This window comes from Protopterus annectens, chromosome 3.part1 (genome assembly GCF_019279795.1).
Source record: "Protopterus annectens isolate FY-2018-M chromosome 3.part1, PAN1.0, whole genome shotgun sequence".
In the NCBI taxonomy this organism is placed as follows: domain Eukaryota; kingdom Metazoa; phylum Chordata; order Ceratodontiformes; family Protopteridae; genus Protopterus; species Protopterus annectens.
Window position 1 is genome coordinate 444,414,781 of NC_056732.1, and position 15,323 is coordinate 444,430,103.

Sequence of the window (15,323 nt, forward strand, 5' to 3'; positions counted from 1 at the left end):
TCTAGAAGGGTCAAGTGGAAGAAGGAGGAATGAGCAGTTAATGCTACCTCACCTGTCATGTGGTAATGAAGTAGTGGTTTTGGTTGGCCATTTGCCACAGTACAGATGGTAGCTTGCACAACACCAGGAAAGTCTGGATTGAAGATTTGGGATTTATCCCTTATTAGCATGTGGGTGGAAACACGCATGTACTCAGGAAAGGAGTAGAACACCCTACTGTGACATTGGTCCTCATGTCAGCCTCCAAGAACATTGTAACAGCCTTAACAAAAAAAATATTTAAAATTATTTACATGATGCTGATAGGGGCACAAATAATCTTCATTGTTGCCCAGACGACAGCCTCTCCACTCAGCTGTCACCTTTATGTTGGGTATAACCAGTGAGTGACAGGGCTCAAGACTGTTGGGAAGCTTGAGAGTCAACAGATACTGAAACAAATAGCACACACAAAATAAAATTGCCAGGATTATAAATTATTTTGTTCGTTTCATTAACAGACCAAAAAAATTGAGTGTACTTGTACAAACACAAACATGTTAGTAGTAAATGTTTGATTTAGAATGAATAGTTGTAAAAAGTGTCTTCTAGAATGTTAACTCTAAATAAGACTGATTAAAGAAGCTTTTTTCTGACTTTTGCTCTTTTTGAATATTAGGTACATTAATCATTCCTGTGCCCCAAACTGTGTGGCTGAAGTTGTAGCCTTTGAGAAGGGGCATAAAATTATCATTAGTTCCAACAGGAGGATTCAGAAAGGAGAGGAGGTAAGAGCAAAATCCTGGGAGAGGAGTGGGGGGGGGGTGACGAATTTGTTAATATGTTTTAAGATGTTTTTCATAACTGCAGTTTGTAGAAATGACTTCCAAAGCAGAGCTATTGAGTACAGTAGCAGTCTATGACAATGCAGAATAGTAAATTTAAGCATATGATTGTTCATTTATTATGTGGTGAAACCAGTAATTAAAAGATGGCACATATAAGTTAGCATTAACTTTGACAATAATTACACTCAGTATTTCTTGAGTGGTCACTGTGTGGTAGAATATCACCACCTATGTATCCAACCGTGAGTTTACTGTGTAAATGTGTTTTGGAAGCAACATATGAGATTCCTGTGTGTTAATGATCATAGGTACATTTGTAGCTCTTATTTTGCAGTAAAAAAATGCAAGTTGACAGTTTAAATCTCATGAGTAAATGAGTAAATGAAGTTTTGTAGCTGTGTTGTATTGATAAGTTGTTTCTAAATCTTCCTGTCTTGCTGGTTTTGTGACACATTTGGAGAACTGCTGTCAATGGCACTAGCAGTCGAGGTTTGATCATCGGTCCCATGTTGGAAAGTTCAGCTATGGAGGCGTGGAGTATTAGTTTAACCAGTGGCCAGCCCTCCCTTTTTCTGGAGGGGGTTATTTTTAGCAAGGACCCAGGAAGTTAGAATTTGGGGAGTCCACCTCTACAAAAAGACCAGTCACAAGCCGAGTCCCTCAGGGATAAGTCCTGGGACCACACATTTTGCCAATATGAAGGCCATCTGGCTGACCAAATTTGCAGATGATTGCAAATTAGGAGTAGTCATAGAATTCCTCCCCGACACTAATGTTCTCCAAAAAGGGCTGACACTGACAAATAATTTGTGTCAGAGCCATTGACTAAAACTAAATGCAAAGAAACACACAACAGTATCCTTCAGGAAGTCATTCACCCTGGTAGTTATCATACTCACAACACACCCATAAGAGTCGACCCAGTAGTCAAAGACTTGGGATGCACACAGATGGTAATGTAGTCTTTGATCACCATGTGTCTACAGTAGTGAGGAAATTATTCTATGTTGTGCAACACACAAACAAAGGTATGGCATCTAGGTCCAAGGAGGTCATTGCTCCACTATATGTAGCATTCATTATACCTATCATTGAATACAGTGCCCTCTGGCATTTACCCAACTAGGCACATCCAACAATTGGAACATCCACAGAGGTTTCTCACTAAAAGAATACAGGGTATAAGTAACATGTTCTGTGCAGACCACCTCAACATCCTGTCCCTGTATTCTGCCTTTTATAGGCTGTTGAATGGAAATCTATGCCTGGCATGCAAGGCATTGTCAGACCCTACCCTGATGGACCTCCTGCATATCCGCAAAACAAACAGCACAAAAATTACACATTCTAAAGACTTAAACCTTGCCTATGATATAAACAGGACTTGCTGGAGAGATAGGCATGTATCCCACAGACTACCCTTTCTGTGGAATATCTTTCCTTAAAGAATTCAAGGTCCTATTCCTCGTTTGTGAGCATCCTGTGTGGCTTTTGCCAAGATTAGAGATCCTAATATTGTCAGATGTTCATGATAAAGACTATATTGCTGCATTGCCTTCGTAAATTGAATGGAATACAGCCACAAGTGTATGTCAGTCTTGCATAATACTTTTGAGTAGTCAGACTTCCCGCAAATATGGTGCAAGGTTACCTCCTACACAGTGGCTGTTAGCAAGAATTCTGACTGTAAAGGGGAGCTTGTTTGTTTTACATAGATTATACAACTGAGATTACTGATTGGTCACATGTTTCATCTAGAGTTTGTTGGTTGTCATTTCATGGTATGACAAAGAACAATCATAGGTACCATTTTACCTTTTATAGCCTATTTGTATTGTGCCATAATATTTTACTGCCTGATCACTAGACTTTTTCAGATGACTAATGATGGGTGTACAAAAATAATCCTATTGCTGTGAGAAGATGGAACCCCCCCCCCCCACACACACACACAGAATTATGTCCTGCCCCTTTTTTTAGTTTAAGAAAGGGATTTGATGTGAGCAGAATCTGTACATGTTGCAGAAGATTGCAAACCTTGCTTAGAAGGCCTAGAAAAATGAAAATGTTTATCAGACATCATAAAGAAGTAGTAATAGCCAAGGATTGTCTGCTATATTTGTCATCAAGAACTGCTTCATAAGACTTGAAAATATCCTTTACAAAAGTATCTCCAAGTACACTGGAAAATGGGTAAATCCAGGAAGCTTTTGGTTAGGGAATGCATAGGTGAAATACTAGTCAAACCTTCTAAGACTTGAATTACCTGGTACTGCTGAGGTGACTGTTTACTACTGGTGTAGGCACTTAGTAGTATGAATTGTGATCCCAGTCATAGCATATGTGGTAATGGTTAAGTCAGCTAGGCCTCTGAATAAAGTCCAACTACTTCATTCATTTCAACACCTGACACTTGTTTCCCAGGTGTCCATTGTGGGCATTGGCTTTTGTCCTTTGTAGATCAAGATCCCCCCAATCGCCCTTCTTCCTTTTCAGCAAGCTGCCTATATTCTGACAGTTTTTGTAGCTCTTATAATGAGAGATTCATCAGTAGAATGGGCAAGGGGGCATCTAAGGTGCAGTCTCATTTTTAGGCCCTTAGCTCAACAGACATCTGAGGTAGAAAAGCCTGCTGAGCAAATGTTCTAATGTATTGCCTGTTATCATATAATTACAAGAAATTTGCAGATGAACATTTTAAAAAAGCTGCCCCTGCTTCCTCCTTAACCTGTATCTTGTTCATGTTAGTGGAGTGAACACTCAGAAGAAAAAAAAGGAAAAAAGAATCTTCCCTAGAATAGTCATCTTATTCAGAATTGAACAGAGAGGATCTGGCTCTGGATTTCATTTCCTCCTCTAGCCTATCTCTCATGCAACATTATATATGAGGAGATTCCCAGTGTATTTGAAAATTTATTGGATTAGAACTAGTCCTTAGAACATTTTCTTCTACCTCTCCTCATAAGCAACTTAGTTGGTAGTCAGCATAAGTGGTAAGCAGTCTAGGGCTTCCGTTAAGCCTGTCAGAAACTGATCAAGACATTTCCACAAATGCATCAGACTATGTATGGGTGACCCATATGCTTCAGATGATAGTGAAAGACAGACTGTCCAAAGAACTCAGAAAGACAGTGCACAAACATGAAAAAAACAATAGGATCATAGAAACACAAGGCAGTTGAGTCACAAGACCGTTTACACCTTGCTAGTACTCACCCTCATGCTTTTCAAAAATGGCAAAACAGGTCCATCCCAGAGTAAATTTATGGGTACCTATTCAGTCATCAGGGTTTAATGTGAAGGATGCTAGGGTGTTACTTTGTTTAATTTGCAGATTAAGTTTGTTCCAGAGATGGGATAGGTATTGGGTAATAGATTTTCCATTCATACTACATTTCAAGCCTTTCAGTCAGTTCTTAACTCACAGTTGCCCTTCAGATAATGACAGTGAGCTGGTCCATGAAGAAGCACCACTCTCCTATGCTGTCTGTGCAGTGTGGTCTTAAAGCTTCATGACCTTGCCGTCAATCTCCACCTACAATTGCAAGAAATTTTACGATGCTCAACATTAGATCATTATAGTATTTTGAATAATTTCTTCATACATTTGTTGAACTGCTTGCTTATTAACATCCCATTCCAACTAAATTCTTATGTAGCTCATCTTGTCATAACCCCACCCACAAAAAGGGGGAGGGTCTGTACCAAGTCGTGTTGGGGTATAGTGCATGACTATAACTTTTCATTTTACTTCTTTTACTTTATATTCTTATACAGTAATAAAATATTTCAGTTTATGACATAATTTTATATCATGATCTAGATTACCAATATATAATGCATCTACAAAAAATACTTTTTTCTTATTAGTATTTCTCCATTTATATCCAGTTGTATTTAATTATCTTACATTTGTAACTTATGGTTCCAAATACAAAACTAAGAGTAATGGTTAGAGGGCTGACACCCCTGCCTAGTTCCTCTTGTAAAGTTGAATGCTTTAGACAGATCACCACCACACTTCATGCTAGTTTCAACTTTTCTTTCGATAATTCAATATTAATGCTATCCATGTTTGTGAAAAACCAAAAGCCTCAAGGGATCTCTTCATAAATTCCCAACTCAATCTGGCAGTTGCTTTTTTGACATCTAAACCTGTTAAGATATTATTGTCCAGTACATCCTTTTGAAGGGTCTATGTTAAATATTTGAACATCCAAAATGTCAAACATTACATGGTCGAGACCAAATGTTTGACATTTGGGTGTTCGAATATCAAACAAAGAACCCCCCCCCCCCACTTATATATACCAACTCCGAGACCACACTTCAGTACAGAAAAGGGAAATTCTCCCGATCTGCACCATACGGCGCGGTTGAAGGTCAATCTTCGAACACTTGCAATTTCGAATGTTTGGTCTCGACCATGTAACGTTCGAAATTGTGAGCATTCGAAGAATTGACATAGACCCCCTTTTGAATAATAAGGGTTCTTTTAATATTGTCAGACATTTGCATACCTTCTAAATAAACCCACACTGATCCAGGTCTGTTATTCTTGGCAATGTAATTGCATTATTTTTGCCAAAATCATCATAAGCATTTTATAGTAATGATTCAGAATTGAACCCTGCATCAAAAGGATCTTTTCTATCCTTTGGTATAACTGCTACTACTGCTTCTTTCCAAATCAAAGTCATATATTCACCTAGAAAAATATTGTTAAAAAGTGCAAGCTGACTTTTCATCAACTATTCCTTCTCTTTCCACACTTCTGCTGAAATTCCATCACTTCCAGGGTTTCCCCATTTTATGGTTTCTCATTGTTTCTTTAATTTTGATGTTAATACTCCTTCATTTCTGTTAACTGAGGAAGTTGTAATCGTCTCTGCTGTTACCATTTCCTAAGTGTTACTCTCAGCCTCAACGTCTCATCTGTATAATGTAATGTCCTTCTATTCTTATGTTGCAGTATTCTTCTGTGGGATCCTCCACCTCAGACGACCTGAACATTGGCTCCAATGCAAAAGCCCAAGCCTGGTTGCTGCTAGCACATGGGATGTCACACGCAGGGCCATAAACCAGGGGCCTTAAATGTGACGTCTGCATGCACAGACCTCAAACATTTCTGCAACAATCGAACGTCAGATCGATTGCTTCACTCCACTGTCTTCAAGACATCTAAAATTAAGTACCCGTTTAGGGAAACCTTATTATTGTTATTGCTTGAGCTTTGGTTGTTGCTTGTTTCCTTAGCCGATATCTGTTAGGAAGGGGAAATGTAGGTGTGGACATCAAATTCTGCACAAAGACTCCCATGAACTTTGGCACGACCATACCACCTGTAGCATCTGCCAGTCATTCATTCCCAAAACTCTCCGAAGTTGTCTGACAGCCCTCTGTTTATACCTAGAGAACCAAAGGTTAGCTTTACGAATGGATCTGGCGTCAGCCATCAAGGCAGAGCTGCCTAAAAGAAGGCCAAGGTTTCTAGGCCTACCACTTCTGCTCCTCTGGAATGGGACACCCCACCATCTGCTGATACAGGGGTTGAGGGATGTCTGCTAGAACCGGCAGCTTTAGCGAATACCCTGGAGGAAGCCGTTTCCGACATACCAGTAGGCATGCCCCCAGAGGTTATTCAGACATCAGCTACTGCCAAGGTTGAGGGGGAACCAAGCTCCACCAGACACCCATCTATGATCCAGGAATCGGAAACGTCACCCTTAGGTCAGATCCCTGAAACTGGTCCCTCAGCATCTTCCAAATCAACTCATCTAAAAATTAAACAAAAGACTAAACATTTATCTGCTCCTTCTGAGAACAACCGGACTGGCAGTCCTTTTTCCAGTTCTTGCTGCAAGCCTTCATGGCCCATAGGCCCTCAGCATCCACAGCAACCGCATTGCCTCTGCTAAGCCCCTGGCCAGCCTCAGCTACCTCTATCCCTCCTACCTTCTCGCAGGAGGAAGAAGCCTCATCATCCTTCTCTGATAAATCCTCTCAAATAGTTTCTCCCTTGGAATACTACTCTCCAGATGAGGACTCCATTGAGGGAGACTTCCCCCTGAGGATATTACATTTGGAGAAACTATTACTAAAATGAGGGAGTACTTTAAATGGGATACTGCTCAGATGACTGAAATTCAAAAAAGGTATTTTGAGTTACTCCAGGTGGAGTCACCCTCCCCATCAGCTATTCCTTCTGTGATTCCAGCATACCTGGATGCATTTGCGTCAGCCTCAAAGACTCCTGATTCACAACCTCCTGCTCCCAAGACACCTGACCATTTTTATAAGGTCCCTGATGAGCACAAATTCCTGGTAAAGCCCCCTTTGGCAGACCCTGCAGTTATAGCAGTGGCCCCTGTTAAGCAGTCCAGACTCATCCCTTCCTCCTCACTCTTGCCTTCAGACAAGGATAGCAAGGTAATGGACAGGCTGGGGAAGAAGATGTATACTACTTCCACTCTAGCATTTAGGGCAATTAATTACCAGACCCACATAGTCAAATGCCCTAGATTTGGTTTCTCAGGCTTCATCCTTACTGTCCTCATTGCCTGACTCCTTAAACAAGACTCAAATGTCATCTAAGTTGTCCCAGGCTTCTCAGGTAGCCAGACACTCAAAATGCAGCTATGATGCAGCCGAGGCCTCTGCGAGATCTGCAGTGCCAGCTTCTGTTTTACATAGATATTCATGGCTTAGAATACAGCCCCTGCCTGAAGACTTTAGGACCAAAATTTTGGATGCACCCCTGGATAATAAATTCCTGTTTGGCAAACAGTCTGCTGATCTGTTTATAAGCCACCAGGAGAAGAGTAAGGCACTCCAGGGCCTGAAACACTTACTGGTCTCCCCAATACCTAAATATTATAAGAATTACCATGCAAAGAACTCCTTTGTCTGGAGAGCACCCAGCCCAGCTGCCTCTTCCTCTTGCAGACATAGAAAAGGGTCCAGGAAACCAACCTTCCCTAGGCCAGGCTCCTCTCAGCCCCTCAACAGGCAGCCCTTTCAGGACAGAAGTAATGTGTGACTGCCTCAGCCACCTTCCCCTGTCATCCCATCTCTCTCATTGACATCCCCTCTGGAAAGAAATCAGTTCAGACAATTGGGTCCTGGCAATAGTGGAAAAAGGATACCTTTCCCACTAGGCATCCCCTTCCCTCCCAAGAACCACCTAATCCCACAGATTATACAAGACCTTCTCACTCAGGGGACCATAGAACCCATCCCCCCAGGCCAAGAAGGAAAAGGATTCTACTCCAGGTTATTCCTGGTACCAAAAAAGGACCTATCCTTCCTAAACCTCTTTCTGAAGGTCCGTTCCTTCAGAATGTTATTTCTTCAAAACCTTCTTCCACTATTGCCACTCAAGGCTTTCACGACCACTTTGGACTTGGAGGCTTACCCTCCACATCCCTATTCACCCAAATCACAGGAGGTTCCTGCACTTTACTGGGCCCTGTTCACACTTTGTTTACTGCCTTGCCATTTGGTTTATCCACTGCACCAAGTGGCTAGCCCCAGCAGTAGCCTACTGCAAGACCAAGGGCATTCAAACCTACCACTACCTAGACATCCTCATCCTTGCAGAAGGCGAAGACACAATCAGAAATCATCTGCAGTTCTCCATGTCACTGCTCCAGAGGTTGGGATTCACACTCAACCTTACAAAATCATCCCTCTCCCCAGCACAAGACAAAACCTTCCTGGGATGCAGGATAAGGACCGACCTGCTGAAGGCCTTCCTCCCTCAGGACAAGGTAATCTCCCTAGTCTGCTACTTCCAGGACCTTCTTCTGGTTAACCATCTGTCAGCCAGGCAATTCATGTGCCTCCTAGGCCTTATGGCAGCCATCATTCCTATGCTGCCACTAGCCAGGTTACACATGAGGAAGTTACAGTGGTACCTGAAGAATGTGTGATCACAACACAGCCACTCACTGGACTTTCAGATATCCTTCCTTCCATGCCTAAAGACAGCATTGATGTGGTGGATTCAGCAGGTACAACAAAACCCAGGCCTGCCCCTACAATCCCCCACACCTACACAACTAATGCACACAGATGCCTCGGATCTAGGCTGGGGAACAACCATGAATGGCCTCAAGGTGCAAGCCCTGTGGGAGCCATCCCTCCAGAGAAAGCACATCAGTGTACCTTGCTTACCAGTGGGAGTGGGAAGCATTGAGCTGCCTTTTGTCCAGTTTTGTGAGGTTTCAGCCAGTAACTAGTAGTTTATTGGTCGTTTTGGGCCAGTTTCTAGCTTTTTCCAGCCCCCTGGTATAAAACTTTCAGCTTGTACCTACTCAGCACAGACTCCACGTGGGCCAGCAGAGTAATCCAGGCTGCAGAGAGCTGAATAAGCGACTTTTCTTGATACTAAGTATATTTTTTGTTGCTTTCCACATCTGAATACCTAGCAACTGTATTTCGCCTGCCTTTCTGTTACATTGAAGCTGTTTTAGTGCATTTAACTTAATATTGCACTTGGAATCCTTGTTTGTTACTATTTGACTGTATTTGTAGCAAATTCTTCTGTGTAAGCTGTAGTAGCTGATTCATAGCATTTATAAGTGTTTGCTGTACCTGTTTCTGCCTGTTTTGTGAAAAAAAGAAAAAAGAAAAAATATCTCTTGTTTTTCCTGCTTTACTAGTTTAGTCCAGTTTCAGAGTTGCTGATTCCTGGGCTTTGGTTGTAGTTCCTGTGTACTGTTTCCTTGCCTTATTTGGGGAAGGGAAGCTACCTTGCTTTCCTGCTTTACTAGTTTAGTCCAGTTTCAGAGTTGCTGATTCCTGGGCTTTGGTTGTAGTTCCTGTGTACTGTTTCCTTGCCTTATTTGGGGAAGGAAGCTACCTTGCTTACCAGTGGGAGTGGGAAGCATTGAGCTGCCTTTGTCCAGTTTTGTGAGGTTTCAGCCAGTAACTAGTAGTTTATTGGTCGTTTGGGCCAGTTTCTAGCTTTTCCAGCCCCTGGTATAAAACGCTAAACGCGTTAGCTGAGCTGCCACTGTTGCACACTAGGGCAGTGCCGGTTAAGCAGGTTTAAACTATTCGGGCTACCTAAAGTCCACTCTTCAAATTTTCCCTTAAAACTACCTTCCTCGAACTATACTACTGATCAAATCAGCGTATCCTATAACTAAAAGATCAACTCTACTTGACTCCAAGTAGACTATTCTCTATCTATTAAACCTAGCACTTGCTCCTACAGTACTTATTACCTTGATACGGCACTCTTGTCATAGATAGTACCCCAAAAGGCAACCCCCATTTCTCGGTCACCCACGTCCCCGAATCTTTTTAAAGTTTTTCGTCTACCCTTCTAGCATGTCGAGGGATCAGTTGCTAGTGTCCTCTCCTGCTCAGCTGGTGAACCTGGGAATATTGAGGCAATGTTTCAATTGCCTCATGTACACAGACAACCCTTTCCTCCTCCCACAAAACACAAATACATGCGAGAGATGCAACTATACGGCCAAACTGGAGGCTGAGCTCTCTCAACATAGGACTGGCAAGACCAGTCAGGAGGAGAAGGTTACCACACACACTATAGACCCAGTCTCACATAGTACCATTACAACCTCAAATCATACACATAAACACACAAAGACATACTCGGAGGCTCTGATCAAAAATCTACCAAAACAGCAGAGGCCACCAAAGCAGACACCAAAACAACCACCACCTCAGAACACAACACCCGCAACACATAGACCTCACAGTCAGAGTGTCAAACAGTCACAGCCCTTAAGGCCAAACACAATGCCAGACACACTAGTCATTGGTGACTCCATAGTCAGACACACTGATGTCCCGCTCACCAGACTGAGTAAGGAGAAGGTCACAGTAAGCTGCCTGTCGGGCGCTAGAATCCGCCACATAACGCAAGCACTCAGGTCTCTCAACAGCAGGTACAAATATGACTCAGTCATTGTCCACGCTGGTGTAAACGACCTGAGACGCACCTCCTTGGACTACATGAAAAGAGACATTGAGGAGCTCTCTGATTATGTAGCCCAGGCAGGTATGACCCTGACCTTGAGCAGTATCCTACCTTCACCAAGAATGATGCCACAATACAGAGATAAGATGATCAGCTTTAACAATTGGCTTAAACACTGGTGTCATTCAAAGGGGATCCAGTATCTGTCTGCCTGGGATGACATGCTGGACAAGCCACGCTGCTTCGCAAGGGACGGCTTGCACCTGTCACCCTGGGATTCGGATATTGGCAAAGGCTCTTGCCACCCCATAGTGCCTTTTTAGGCAAGGCTCAAATTCTAAACCTACCACCCTAGAACACAAAAAGGAAAAAACTAAGGGTAATGCTGCTCAATGCCAGAAGTCTAAATCTCAAAATGCACGCACTCGAGGCCCTTCTCAGTATGGAGAACATCGATGTCTGTGCTGTGACAGAAACCTGGTTCAAGGCTCCTGAGAGCACCCCAGCTATCAGGTTTTACCTCATATCATGCGTTCCGGCCCCAAAATCCGGACAATACCAAGAAAGGAGGGGTATCCATATTCATCAAGGACACCCACACCTCAAGACTGGTGGCAACGCACGATGCATCGGAGACCATCCAGGTGCAATTAACCATAGGCAAGACTGCTCTGCAAATTGTAGCATGTTACAGGCCACCCTCACAAACTCAGGAAACTCACATGGCCTTCCTGAAAACACTAGAGGGGATAAATGTATCACCAAACACCATCATACTAGGTGACTTCAATTACCCTAATATAGAGTGGGAACACTACTCAAGCCCAAACACCCTAGCCCAAAAGTTCCTGGAATTCATAAACTCAAATGCCATGGAACAACTAGTCACCATCCCCACAAGAGGAGATAACATACTTGATCTCATCATCACGAACATGGGAGCACAATGTTCAACACCGGAAGTATACCCCTCACTGGTGAGATCAGATCACAAACTAATCTCGCTGGAGGTCCTCATCCCACCTCACCTGAAATAAAGAACACCACAGTAAAGAAGTTCTCAAAAGCCGACTTCACACTTCTAAAGACTAGTGTGGTCTCCTTTCAGGCCCCCGAGCCTGCGGAAAACAATACTCAAGCCGCTGAATCACTTACAAACGCCTTCTACCAGCACCTGCAGGACTGCATGGATAAGGCAATCCCAAGCAAAACAAAGACTCTTTGTACCAAAGGCAAGCGTCCAGTCTGGTGGACCCCAGCCATAAACAAACTCTACAACAAAAGGAGGAAGCTACTACAAGATAGAGCAAAATCCTTAAAAGGTAAGACACCCTTGATCACTATAAGTAAAAAACTAAGAGCTCTCATAAAATCATCCAAAGCAAATTTCGAGAGAAAAATAGCTAAAGACTCAAAAGACAATCATAAGGCCTTCTTTAGCTATGTTAGAAACCTAGGAGGAAACTCCCAGATATGCTCAGAACTAGTTCAAAATGATGTGAAGATTACTGATCCTACAGACATTGCCAACATACTGGCTGACAGGTTCAGTGCAAACTTCTCCCCTCCCCAAAAGGAGAGATATCTATACCAAATGAGTGCAGCCCCCAAACATCTCCAGCGCAAGTGAGAACTGCTCTGTCCAAAGCAAAAGACACAGCATCCATGGGACCCGATGGTGTCCCCAGCTGTGTGCTCCACGAACTCAATGAGGAATTAAACCCACAGCTAGGACAGCTGTTTAATCAAAGTCTTACCTCTGGATACGTACCCAGTGAGTGGCGCACTGCAACTGTGGTCCCACTTCACAAAGGCGGTGCCTCCACAGACCCTGGAAATTACCGCCCATTAGCTTGACAAGCCATATCTGCAAAGCCATGGAGAGGATCATAATGGACCTCATAAATAAAGACATAGGGAATTTGCAGACTTTGGATCCAACCCAGTTTGGCTTTGTCAAAGGCAGATCATGCCTTTTAAACTTGGTTGACTTTTTTGAAACAGTCACCAAAGCCATTGATGAGGAAAAGGCAGTCCATACAGCCTACCTCGATCTGGCTAAGGCCTTGATACAATACCCCACTCGGGTATCATTGAAAAACTCATCAGCTTAAATGTTAACCCATACATCACAAGATGGGTTGCAAACTGGCTGAGTGACAGAACCCACAGGGTCAGAGTTGCTGGCGCCATGTCAGACTCAAAGCCTGTCACAAGTGGTGTCCCACAGGGCTCAGTCCTGGGCCCACTCTTGTTTGGCATCTACTTTTCTGAAGTACAAGCAAACACAGGAGGGTTATGGCTGACAAAGTTTGCAGATGACTGCAAACTGGCCATAGTAGAAAACACATCTGACACAGATATCCTTCAGAAGGGTCTCACAGAAACGGATAACTGGTGCCAGAGCCACGGCCTAAAGTTAAATGCCAAAAATGCATAGTCATACCCTTCGGGAAAAACAAGGTTACCCTAGCTACCAAATAGGTGGCAATCCACTGAGCACAGAAGAAGTTATCAGGGACCTGGGGACCCAGGTTGATAGTAGTCTGTCATTCGACACCCATGTAGCTAAAGTAGTTAGGAAGTCCTTCTACATTGCCCACCTTATCATGAAGGGATTCTCATCTAGATCAAGGGAGGTCATAGTCTCCCTTTACTCATCACTCATCAGACCAATGATTGAGTACAATGCCCCATTCGGAATGTATCTGACCCGACACTTGCAGCAGCTGGAGAGGCCACAAAGTTCCTCACCAAAAGGATAAAGGGTCTCAAAAATCTGTCCTATGCTGCCCGACTGAAAGAACTCCAGCTCTATTCAGTCGCTACCGCTTGCTCAGAGGTGACCTTTGCCTAACATACAAGGCCATGTCAAACCCAGATTTGATGAATATGCTTCACCTCAAAAATCTAGATCCATCAGAGCCACAAGGGCGGAGACTTAAACCTCGACACGGCTATTAATAGGATGTGCTGGAGGGATAGATTCATCACCCAAAGACTCCTATGCTGTGGAACAAAATCCCGGTACATGTGAGGCAGAGCACCTCGCTGGCCTTGTTCAAGAGAAATCTTGACCAATGGATGGGAGATCGCAGATATACCCCAGGAATTACCTCAGTGTCACTGCTCGACAGAGGCACAGCAAAATAATGGGTATAGTTCCCCATACTAAAGGGGTGGCGTAAGCCACAAAACAATGGGCTAGGCTTATAAATGCCCTCGGGCAGATGGCCTAGTATGAACCTATGAACCTATGAACCTAAGATGACTGCAGTCCACCTTGCACTGAGGCTGTAGGCCTTTCTCCCCCTCATGCAGCCAGGCCCCTTACAAATCTTCATGGACAACACTACTGTAATGTGGTACATCAACAAACGGGGGGGGGGGTCTTACCTGCTCTGCAGGCTAGCAATGCAAGCTTGGGAATTAGCCTCCCGGAACAACATATCACTGCAGGCATTCTACATTCCATCCCAGGACAACCATCATTTGGATGCTGTCAGCAGATCATTCTCTCTGTATCATGAGTGGATATTGAACAAAGATCTATTCCTAGACATTGTCCACCAGTGAGGCACACCTGAAATAGATTTATTTGCCCCCCCCCCCCGAACAGACAATTGAAAACCTTTGGTGCCAAGGATCCCCCTCCATTAGCTTGGAGAGTGGACGCCTTCACCATCTTGTGGAAGGGACTGTTCTGTACATTTTTCCTTTCTTCTCTCTCATTCAGAAAGTCCTCCTAAAAATCAGGAGGGACATGCCAAAAATCTTGCTAGTGACTCCCTGTTGGCCAAGGCAGCATTGGTTTCCCCTTCTTCAAACTCTTGCCAAGGGCAATCACCAAAAGTTGCCTCACAAGGTGGACCTGCTCACAAAACAGAAAGGATCTCTCATCCACCCACACCTGGAGATGCTTTGCATAACCCTCTGGGTGATAAAACTTTTAATTCCTTTCAGACACCACTACTCTGAGGATGTGCTATCTGTCCTGCAGGAGGCCAGGAGACCCAATACCAGGAGATCCTATGTTTTCAAATGGGAAAGGTTCTCCAAATGTCATCTCCAAAGGCATAGGGACCCCTTTCAAGCAGATGATGTTCTTTGTGTTTCACTGTTGCAGTCATTACATTTGGGTAATCTGCTGGCAGGTTGTCCTCAGTCGGCCTGATTAACAAAGTCTTGGGTCCTGTGTTGGTTGCTGTCCCTTCTTCCATGACATCAGGTTGTCAGGAGTATAAAACATGCAGCCGATGCCATTACATCAGTCTTTCTTGCTGTGCGGTGCCCAATGCAGATGCAGTTCTCAAGCGCCGGTCGGTCGACTCTTGAAATTTTCGTTTTCGAGTTTCAGATCCGAAGTCTTCAACTTAAAGCGAAGTACCCCGTTGGGGAAACTTTTCTTCTTCCTTACCGATGTCAGTAAAAGTTAATAATTGCATTACTTGTGGAAAGCAAATACCTCATAAAGATTTTCATTCTTACTGTATTCCTTGCCTAGGCCCTGACCACGACGTACCTTACTGTCAGTTTTGTGCTTT

General features: G+C 43.6%; 1 protein-coding gene across 1 annotated transcript in view; it reads left to right on the forward strand.

The window, feature by feature from the left end:
- The window catches only part of KMT2C (lysine methyltransferase 2C), a gene marked incomplete in the record, with an annotated part of 4,117,755 nt that overhangs the window by 4,035,206 nt on the left and 67,226 nt on the right, over window positions 1-15,323 (forward strand). The window contains 1 exon segment of the mRNA XM_044066891.1: window positions 659-767. Coding sequence (XP_043922826.1) covers window positions 659-767 — 109 coding nt within the window.